This window comes from Medicago truncatula, chromosome 8, assembly GCF_003473485.1.
Source record: "Medicago truncatula cultivar Jemalong A17 chromosome 8, MtrunA17r5.0-ANR, whole genome shotgun sequence".
NCBI classification, from domain to species: domain Eukaryota; kingdom Viridiplantae; phylum Streptophyta; class Magnoliopsida; order Fabales; family Fabaceae; genus Medicago; species Medicago truncatula.
Genome location: NC_053049.1, coordinates 49,395,987 through 49,408,006, shown reverse-complemented (window position 1 = coordinate 49,408,006; position 12,020 = coordinate 49,395,987). Strand labels below are relative to the sequence as shown.

The 12,020-nt window shown below is 32.0% G+C and overlaps 1 protein-coding gene across 1 annotated transcript; it reads left to right on the top strand.

The window, feature by feature from the left end:
* The first annotated feature begins 1,928 nt into the window (after positions 1–1,928).
* Positions 1,929–3,824, top strand: LOC112417461 (uncharacterized). Its single transcript, XM_024773170.1, has one exon. It carries the CDS (start codon positions 1,929–1,931, stop codon positions 3,822–3,824), a length of 1,896 nt encoding a protein of 631 aa, XP_024628938.1.
* The last annotated feature ends 8,196 nt before the right edge of the window (positions 3,825–12,020 follow it).

Here is a 12,020-nt window from a genome sequence, read left to right as displayed (position 1 = left end):
TTTTTCCATTCCACTAGATTTGTGGTAGATTCTCATTAGTATTTTGATTCTGTTGGATTAATTATTTAATAATTAATTAATTATTATAAGTTAACGTGATAAACTATGGTCTATCGTGTTAAACACTAATTAGTTGATGAATATGTGTAATTGGACTATTCTTTCTAAATTTAGTTAAGTCCAATAAGATGTCCCAAATTCAAAGGTACACAATCTCTTATTCCTTTTTTGTTCTTAATATGCTATAATTTTGTATCTAATGATCCATGGCTAAACACCAAAATTTTTATCAATTGGTATTAGAGCCAAATGGATACAATTTATGGCTATCATTCTATCGTATGATATTTATGAATGAATGAATCACGCAGCGATGAACTATATGATTTCCGCTTAATCTCTCTATGCCGTATGTTTGTTTTTTATCCTATGCATGTGGCTACTCTTCGAATTCAATAAACCACATTCTTATTGGATCAATTTTATAATGAATTAGAAGGTTAGTTTTAAATTTGGAATAAAGGGTTTATCGAACAAAAGTTAATTGCTGGAAACTGATGTTGTTTTGTATTAATTTCATCAAATGTATTTCTGCATATCCCAACCATGATTTTAGCATATCGATTTCTATACTACAAAAACCATGGATTTTATTATATCGATCATGAGAATCGGGCAACTCAGTTTTCCACCCTGATTTTTCAATTTCTGTTTGGATCGATAATCCTAAAAATTAATATATGAATTATTTTTTTTCTCTCAATATCGATAAGATCCCTACCAAAATCATCGCGTTTCACTGTGTAATTCGCCATGAATAATCGGGTTGCGCCGCGGGTTAATAATGACCCGTTTTCTCTGCAATCGGGCGAAGAAGAAACCGCTTAAAAAAAACAAAACTACCCCACTCACGCATCTAGCTCATGACAACATGGGTGCGAATTCAAAGGGGAAAATAGGTGCTGGGTCGGATTCCCTTAATTATCTACCGGATCCAATCTTTTCTGTTTTTGTTTTAAATGGGCGTGGCCTTATTCTTGTTGCTGACTTGGCCTAATTTTATCAAGATATATTTATGCATGATATAAGCTTATCATACCCTTTTGAGCATAAATATTAAACACATTCATAACCTATAATTTGGTATTTAAATTAATTTGTGAAATATCTAAATATTTGATGAAAATTAATATGAATCATATATTCTTTTAAATTATATATTCTTAAGATTTGAGTTTAAAATATCATATGAGAAAATATTCCTTTATAGTAATAACACTTATGTGAATTATTTTTTAAAGTGTTATAATGTTGAAAATTCTCAAACTCAACTTATATTCTTGCATCAAATATTCTATATTAATATTTTGAGATTTGTTGATACCCTCAAAATTATTTGTCCTAACTTGACTATTATTCTATATATATTCTTGATTTATGGGTTTTAAAATTTTGTCAAATATTGAAAAGGTCATATATCAATTAAATTGAGAATAATTTATTTCAAATCATATATTCTCATTATTTGAGCCTAAACTGTTTTGAAAATCATATCTTATATTAGTCACACTGATTATCCTTAATTGATATAGTTCCATCCACTAAATTATTTGAAAATGTTGAGGGGAGAATGAATGAATTCTCGCCGCCGTTTTTCATCAACTATCATGATCGTGATTCAGATCATTCATTCACACCACCGCTCACCAACATATAGGTAGATTGCTTTCCATTAATTTATCCTTTAAATTCCAATTCCAATTCTCTTAGGTTTTTTATTTCTATTAAGAACACACAAAACAATTGATTTGGAACATACCAAGCAATTGTTTACTCCAAGTGGTTTTACGGTTCTTTGGATTGGGTTCACAGCTAACCAATTGGGACTTTATAATTGTTCTCACACTGTTGCTTCAAGTCTTTCTGCCATGCCCTTCGATTGGCAGGTGGAATTGGCAGCTCCGGCCCCTTTATCGTTAATTCCAGTACATAAGTCACATGCTTCAACATCTGTCACAGCCGCACAGCTGATCACTGCCCCTCCCAAATCTTTTGCGGCAGAAGTAGGAGGTTTTCGTTCCTCTCCGGTGGAGGAGGCTCCTTACCCGGTATCTTGCATCAAGGGCGATTCCCTTGCCATCCGAATAGGCCAGGACGAGTATGTTAAGGGCTTGACAGAATGTCAATTTGCGCTACGGGGACGGCTAATCTTGTCTAAAGGCAACAAACCATACACCGCTCGCGGTTTAGCTTCTAAATTAAGCAAGGTTTGGAAGATGATTAATCAATGGAAGATGGTTCCCCTTGGTAAGGGTTACTACGATTTTTTATTCGAACATTCGGATGATCTTAGTCGCATTTGGACGGCTGGTACTGTATCACTACAACCGGGTCTCCTTCGTCTTTCTCAATGGACGAAGGATTTTAATCATAACTCTCAGGCACAGACACATGCATCACTATGGATCAGACTTGTTGAGTTGCCTCAGGAATATTGGTGTGAGAGAACTTTGAAAGAAATAGCAAGTGTCGTGGGTACTCCAATTTCTATTGATGGGCCGACAGGAAATAGAGCATTCGGACACTATGCACGCATTCTTATGGACATCGACTTATCAAAGCGGGTCTATGACGAAATTCTTGTTGAACGGGAGGGGTTTGCCTTTAAGGTGGAAGTGCAATATGAACGGCGTCCATTATTTTGTCATCATTGTTATGTCATTGGACATAATGTCACGAATTGCAAGTGGTTGAATCTTGAGGCGGCCAAGGTTAATGGTCGTGGGAAAAAACAAGTTCCTGAAACAAACATTCAACCCCATGTTGTAAAAGGAGCTTCTTCCTCTGGTACATTATGTTACGTCCCTGTTGTTACGCCACCAATAGCTGCCACCATTGATGCTACTACGACACAAGCTGATGTTCCCCCACCAGCAGCTGCCACTACTGATGAAAATGTGACTCAATTTGTTGCCCCAACAGCCGCCACCACTAATGAGAATGTGACACAGTCTGTTCCCCACATAGATGTTACAACAGGTTCTTTCCGCCATATCTTGCAAGATGTTTCAGATGCAATTCCTCAAGGTACTTTACCTCGGCCCGACATACCTATTTTGGAATTGGCAGCAACCGTAGTGCACGATGACGTGCAAAAATCATTAGAAGCAACAACTCTCACGGTAACTAGTAATGAGAAAGTTCATTCGGTTCCGACAGTTTCTGTTCCTCCTATTGAGCACGTTGACGTGCATGATGATGTGGATGATAATGTGTCTCAAAATAGAGAAGAGAGCCCAATCTCGGTGTCCAATGATGCTAATGATTCCATTCCTCCTGATTTTGCAGCAGTTCATATGCCTAGTCAAGACATGCGGCCTCCTTTGCCGGTAATTGATCCAATTATGAATGCTTCGACGGATGAATCCCAAGACATCACTACACCAGGCCACACAATTACTATTACTTCTCCCGAGAAACATAGTGTTGAGCACGTTGACGTCCATTATGGGTCAGGCCACTCCTTGGTGTCGCCTGTGATTGTAGAGCGGTCCCTTGCTGTAAGTGCTAGCATGCCGACGACAGTTCAAGAGGAGCAAGTGGTTGCCGAGTTACAACAACAAGAAGTACATCCCAGCAAGAATATTCAGCACGTTCTAGATTTGTGGCACAGAGTTTGTGAATATGATGAACAATCAGCTGCTGAAGACTTCACACCGGTCCTAACAAGGAAACAGAAACAGAAAATTAAAGTACAACATGTCTTAGCAAAGCATCCTACTAAAACCCGTTCTCGGGGTGGTAATCATCCAACTGCTTCATGAATTTTCTCTATTGGAATGTTAGAGGTATAGGTAATTCTGATACTCAGATTGCTTTAAAGACTGTCTCATAAATTTCTTTCGGGATAGATGTGGTTTACCTAACTATAGATTTTCTTAATCTGTTTTTTGGTTGTTTTGTTTTTTGCTTTTTATTTCCTTTATGTTTTCTTTTGAGGGTTTTGGCCTAGTCCCCCTCCTTTGTAATTATTTTCCCCCTTTTTTTTAATAAAATCTCTAGAGTTTGGCGGCATAGGAAGGAGGTTTCTCGGGGTGCCAACCTGGTTGGTAAGTCGATGTTGCCTCTTGATGCCTGTCCTCTCTCCTTGCTTATCAAAAAAAAAAAATTATGGAAGGCTCGGTTTTATTAATTTTAATGCCAAAAATAATTAATTTAAATTCTACGATTTTAAATATTCTTGCCATTATAAATATTCTAATATAATATATTCTATAATTCATATTGTCTTAGCATAAAGATCCAAAGTTTACTAATTGATCATTTTTTGGCGACATTTTTAAACTTAGACACTTATCTCTGATTTTTGTCACAATAATATTTAAAGGGTCCTAATAATATTTTGTTTTCAATATGAGTATAGTAAGTTGTATATTATATATGTCATTTATCTTTCAAAAAAAAAATTATATATGTCATTTATATTAATTGAATTTAAAATTGGCATATTTCTGTTTAATATACATTATACTTTCTTCTATACTCTCTAATCTAGATCCGTAATTTATTACTCTAAATTTTGTGACAAACATCATTAACTATCTAATTATGTCGCAATTAAATGTTTGGATTACAATAATATTAAATTATATATAGTAAATAATGCATTGTTGCATTTTTTATGCTAAAATTCTAATTATGAATTAAAATTTGCTCACCTTTTTGTTGTTTATCTGTTAAATATTATCAAAACAACATATTAAGAATTCAGACATTTTTAAATAATCCTTACAACTGAACACTTATATAAATCATATTGATTTATAATTAGAGTTTCATATATGTTTAGTTATAATGACTTATTCTCCATTCATGATTATTTTGAGATGACTATATTATAAGATATTCTCGTTAAGTCATCAAAAATCTTTGACTCTAAGTATAAGGATGAATGTCACACACTGCGAGGTAAGTCGTGATTTAATTATTTTTTATCATCTTGTGACTTATCGTATACTATTGCACATATGAAAACATTTATTTATCTTCTCTTTTGTTGTGTAATTATGATATCCTATATAGAGGTGAAATCCTTTTTCCATAATATTATAAATAGAACTCTATAATTCTTATATTATTTTCTTATTATAATACTCTATTTTGTATTTATATTCTAATTCTAGTTTATAGTGGAAGTATTTAAAATTTTATTCTAAGGGTTCTATTCTGGATAAATTAAAAATAAAAAAAAAACTAATTGACACACTTGTATTCCTAATAATAACTTTTGTTATCATATTTATGATGTGCTAATTTAAGATATTGTTAAGCACATTTTTCTATTATTTGAATATGATCGAAGTTAAGTAAATTAAGTACAATACTGTTTCATATTCTCTTAAGCATAAACATTATTGATTTGTATAATTGTAATCTCACCTATCGTGGGTACAATTATGCGAATTTTGTTAAATAGATTAGCATTATATTGGTGACAGTCATACCCTATCGGTGTGTTGTTATTAATATAATTGCTATTATTCAATGTACCTTAATTTTTTATACTTATGTCAAATATAATTAGAGTACCCTATCAACATTTAAATTTTTGGAGACATAAGAATTGTACATTGTGATGATATAGTTCTTACTTATTATCCTTAAGATCCTTGAATGGGATTGCAATAAGTGATTTACTCTATTAAAAGACATGTGGCAAATTGTATAAATTTTGCAATCCAATATTATTAGATTTTGAATTAAATTTTTACGTAAATGTGAATGTTTAACTCAATTTTGTTGGAATATGCATAATAAACTCTTAGCATGCAAATATATATTGTGCTTCTCTTTTACCAACATTCCAAATTTTATAAGGTCATAGATAATAAGTACAATGTATAACATCAATACTCTTATCGAGTATGATATTGTGTTCTTAAAGTACTTATAAACTGAGATAATCATAAATGTTCGTTCATTATTGACATTCTAGTGGCCACATTAATCCACATTTTATTTTCTTTAAACTAAGTATCTATGTTGATCCATTTCGGAGATTCTTGAATTTTCTATTTTCTTATGGATTTTCATAGTCACATGTTTTGCTAAAACATGGAATAATTGAATGTCAAAGACCATTTATTGATTTTGACTAAATGCAATTACTCTCTCATTACATGTTATCCCTATAAGTAATTCTATTCTTATACCTATGTGGATATCTGACTTTTATGGAATTGAAAACTCATTGGCAGAACCACTAACCACATACTTATATAAATGAGTATTGTAACTCATAACGATTTGATTAAGTCTATGATATTTTGGGTTAGTGGGAGTTTATTATAGCATTTTTAAAATGCATGGGCCATTCTTTAATGACACATTCTTTTAATTCAAATGTGTCCCTATAAATTCATCATTTGTTAGAAAAGTGAGTCTATGATCTAGATGATTTGTTTTTCCCATCGAATTCAATTTCTGCAGCATTAAAGCTTACCTCTCTTTTGAATGATTAGTGCTTTGACCATATATATAATTTTAAAATTTAAATTCTTTATGACAAGTGATTTTTTTTATTCTTTTAGTAATTGAGTATTGTCATCCAAGTGGAAGATTGTTGGATTAATTATTTAATCAATTATGGATTGACAATAATAAATTATTATAAGTTAATGTCATAATATAAATTATAGTATATTGTATTAAGCACTAATTAGTTGATAAATATGGGTGATTGGGCTATTCTTTCTAAATGGATCGTGATGGGTTAAGCCCAATGAGAGATCACTGCCCTCAGTCGTTTAGCTATTTAAACGTCATTCCATCAGACGGTTAAACTATTTTGAACATTCTTCTGCGCTAAACGGAATGAGGTAGTCATCCTTCTGACAGTTATCTTTCATCAAACCAAGTTCAAAGGTACACAATCTCTTATTCCTTCTTTGTTTTTGATATGCTGTAATTTGTATCTAATGATCCATGGCTAAATACTAAAACTTTTATCAGATTCAACTATTAAAAAGCATCACACTTTTATTGATCTTATTTCTCCTAATTTAAATCAACAATAAAGATTGTTTAAAGGTGATTTAGTTAAGATGATCAATCTTAAATTGGATATAACCGAGTTCAACGCAGTTTTATTAATGCAGGGTATTCCAACACAATCCTATTTTTGCCAGTAAAATGGTATGGCATAATCACGCCATATTAAATTGATGCATCTATTTTTACGTCAAAAAAACTAATGATAATAATCGAATAAAAGTTAAGACTATGCATTCGCACCACTCAGGGTCTCAAAATTGGCTTCACACCCATTGTTTAATTTTCTACACAATTTGTGCGTAAATATGAAGTGATAAGACAAGGTAGTCATTTTATTAAAAACAAAAAAAAGTTAGTCATTTGTTCATGTGTCAAAAACATCATTTGTTTAAAATTTTATGGTGTGTAGCTGTATACTCTGCATATATGCGGGGGAAAAAAACATAGTTGTTTGTTGGGTCAGTTAACAAGTAGCAGATTTAAAAAAATATCCTCATAAGTTAGGTTGTTATTTATTTCGTTCGAGTTTCTGAAGACTACAATTTTTTAATTTGGTTAAGAGTTAGCCGAATTATTGATCACACATGTTTGTAAGTGTGTGAACTTACTCTATCAGAGGTTTGGGTTTATTCCCCTTCAGTTGTCGAGTTGCAAACTTACATTGGAGTTTTTATGCGAGTCAATGCTCAGGGACGTCAATCTTGGAATGCACCTTTGTGCATAGATGTATGTGTGGTTGTTACTATCTTAGAGGTAAATGAAACAAAGATTTAATTGGTGTTCCTAAATTTCCAAAGGTCTTAACGGTTCCATCGTTTAAGAATATTAGAAGTTCGTCAATATACTCTCCTCTTGGTGGTTCTACAAACGGCCAATCATATCTCGTCTACTTTACCAAGGATGAAAGAAGAATAAAGTTACTGTGGTAATTCAATTCTCTATGGTTATTACTATTTCCCTAATTATTGTTATTCGTTATCTTAGTTACTTTCTGATTAAGGTAGGTTTTCACCAATATTAGGTATGTCACTTTCTTAAGTACCGTTATCTCATAGTTGGTTCACTTCAAATGAAATAAAGAATTCATATAATTAAATTAAATATGATTCATAAAGTAATTGAATAAAGAACTTAAATTAAATAGTTTAACAAATGTCTAGAAGTCCTAACTCAACTGGCAAATGCCGAAATTGCAGGTCGAACGTCGTGACTCGGGTTCGAACCCGGGACCTCACAGTTTTGTGTGAGTTTAATTTCAGTGGATTACCACTTCCTCTAAGACAAAAAAAATAAAAATAAAATAGTTCAACAAATAAAATAGAGGTTCGTCTTATAACTCTACCTTAATAGGGTTTAACTACTCATGACAACTAAAGACAAATTACAAAAAAAAAAATAGAACATATCCTAGAGATTTATAGTCAGGAGAGAGACTCCTCCCCAATGTTTGTCTTCCTCTTGGACCGCTTAGTTCTGAATGAAAAATAATGAATGAGATGAGTTGTATTTATATGCAAGGTTTTCACCTGGGTTTGGGCTTCAAAATTGGTTTTTTTCCTGCCGTCAACATGCCCGATGCGCATCTGTTACACGCATGAGGCGCATAGGTGTAAATTTGGCATGCCCAGGGCGCATGAAATACACTCGGGGGGCGCTTGAGTGTAAATTTTCATCCCCGGGGGGCACGTCAGTACATTTTCTTGAGTGTTAATATTCCCTCCCCGTGGAGGGGAGGAAATATTTTAAATTTTATGTGTTTGGTTCAATTTGTGGAAAGGTAGGGTAGGGGAGAAAATCTATTTAAAATTTTATTGCATTCTTATAATTATCCTTAAATTAATTTAAAATCTCAATATTAACTTTATAACAACTTTTATTATTATTATTATTATTATTATTATTAGGTTATAATGTTATACTATCCTTGTAACAACATTATTCCAAAAAAAAAAAAAATTATCCTTATAACAACTTTTATTAATATTAGATATATTATCCTTATAACAATTTTTGTTGAAAGATTGTAACAACTTTTTTTAATTTATTATTATCGATTATATCGTTATTATTTCGTTCGTCTATGAAATTATAAAAACAAGCATTAATGTCTATTCAATTAAGTTTAAGAATAAAACAGTAAATTAATTTTAAAATTTCTCTCATTCCCTTGTGAACCAAACACATTTTCAATTAAAATATATTTGCTCCCCTCCATTAAAATCTCTCACCTCCCTTCCCTTGAACCAAACGAACCCTTACGTGTTTTCTTCCATATAAATAAATTGTCTTGGGATTTGGAAAATTTCTCTTTCTCGTAATGTCTTCATATGCCTCTTGAATATTCATTTATTGTCTTCCAAAATCGTTCAAAATGTCTTGTTTTACCGATTTACATGATTTATTCTTGAATTACATCAGAATGCCCTAAAATTGTTATCTTTCAAAAAAAAAAATAGAACTACATGACTCGAAATGAAAATATTTTAAAATATTATGGAAAATTGCTCCAAAACTCTTCTATCTCGAATCAAAACTAAACAAAAATATATTAAGAATAAGTAACATAACATGTCATTATATTAATAGAAATATATACTACTTGTGATTCATCAATTTGTTACATATTATTAGGTGGTAAAATCTCTCAAAAGATTTATAGTTCATGTTGATGATGAATTCGAATTCATAGTCCCATGAAGTTTGAATAGATACTTTCCTAATTAAATTAATTTCAACATCAAACGTAAAAGTTGCCTTTAAACATGAACGAATGGAAGAAAAAGGTTTGATTTCCATCAGTAACCGCGTTGAGACCGTGTACTTGGCCGCGTGTGCAGCAACCGCGTCCTTCCGTCCCAAAAAGTCACACAAAAGTAGATTACTGATAGATGATGCACACATCACCAGAAAGAAACGGATTATTATTATTAGAAAACGTTTGCTATCAAAATTATTACAAGTCCTCTTACACGACTTACCTATCGAGCCCTATATACGGCTTTGCCTCTGTGAAGCCACCTGCCCACCTCCAAAGAAAAATGTAATATAATTAAAGTACACACCTAATATTCATTCATATTAAAATGCAACTTTTTTAACTAGAAAACCACCGTTGTGATTGAGATTCACATGATTTCTTGCCTGCCGCCGCCATGGAAAGTCTTTTACAAGAAGACCGAAAGAATCTAATTTTAGCGCCGATATTGAAAAATCCCAGGACAAAATTATTATTTTTTTATTAGGGAAAAACTTTATAGGATATCATGGAATCATTTTTGTTTTTATAATAATGTCATAACTTTTTTAATAAACTTATCCAATTTGTGCTATGATTTTGAGACGCATCTCTTATTTATAAATATTAATTCGTCAGGTTATCCTTAACTCCAATTAAATTTTAATTTTAATCTCAAAATTTTTCTCCTTTCTCCACGCAGTTAATCTAAAAAATCTTTGCAACGATTCTAACCCGAGTCTTAATGGCTTCTTCTCAACAATTTCACCACTAAGCTACTGACAATTTTCTCTTACTTATAAATCTTAACCCGTCTCGCAAAATTAAACCTAATTTTAACCTAATTCTCTCGCCTAATTTCCCTCCACACTTTTGCATTTAATGTTTACTACAGTCAAATTATGTTTCTAATTTCATGCGAAAATTAAGTCCTATTCTTTCTCTTACTTATAAATCTTAACCCGTCTCGTAAAAACTAACCTAATTTTAACATAATTTTCTCGCCTAATTTCCCTCCACACTTTTGCATTTAATGTCAAACATTTACTTTCTAAAATATTATGTTATGTTACAGTACCAAGGACGATGTCATGAAAATATTATGTTAAAGTACAATATCAACAAATATGCTTCTTAATATTTTGACCTTCAGCTAAACTATTTTGTTACCTATTACCGACAAATATTACAATCGATATGACATGTACGTTAACACGGGTCAATGGTCTACTGATTATTTTAACACATGATGCAAAACTTAACCTATTTACAATTTCAACGGTGGCGGATCTTACTCAAAATGTTAGGGGAAGCGGCAAATACCAACTATTTTTTTTGTTGAGAAAATACCAACTAAAATATTATAATTGAAATTCATAACACACACCTATATATTATAAAAAAATCAAAATAACATTAACACAACAAAAAAACTAAAAATATGTATGTATACAGAAGAAATAACACCAAATCAAACGCGCACACAGGAGAGAACCTACAACCACAACACTACATTTGTGCATTTTGCAGATAGATAGATAGAAGCATAATGAACAGGCTTCCATCGTATCCCATGTCCAAGCTTTGAATCATCTTAAATTAAGTGGATGGCTATGTATACAAAATTTAAAACAAATTAAATATCCATCGTAGATATTTAAATTTCACTTTTGACCATCTAAATATTATGATTTTGCATCTAAGTGAGCATAACTCAATTGGTAGGGATATTGCATAATATATACAGAGGTTGGAGTTCGAACCTGAGACACTTCACTTCTTCACATTTAAAACATGTGAGCTTCAACCACTAAACTACATGAAAAAAAAATGATTTTGCTATTTGAACTTTCCAATTTTTTAAAAAACTTATTTTAGCCTCATGTGTTTACATCTTTTGTAATTTGATATTTCTCTTCAAATTTACACTAAGATAATATCATCAATTGATGTGACATCAACTCCTTAACTCAACCTAAACTTAACCTATCCCAGTCTTGAACTGGACCCGCACTCATCGTGTATGTTGGCTCATTGGGTCCCCCTACAAAAGGTAAACTGAAACTTAATGTTGATGGTTGCTTTCTTGTAGACTTTGTGTGTTGGTGGTGTTGTTCGCAACCACGATGAAGATTGGATAACTGATTTTTCTCACTATGAAGTTGGAGGTGATGCGTTATTAGCTGATTTGCATGCTATCTAGATGGGTCTTGATTTTTGTAAAAAAAAAAGG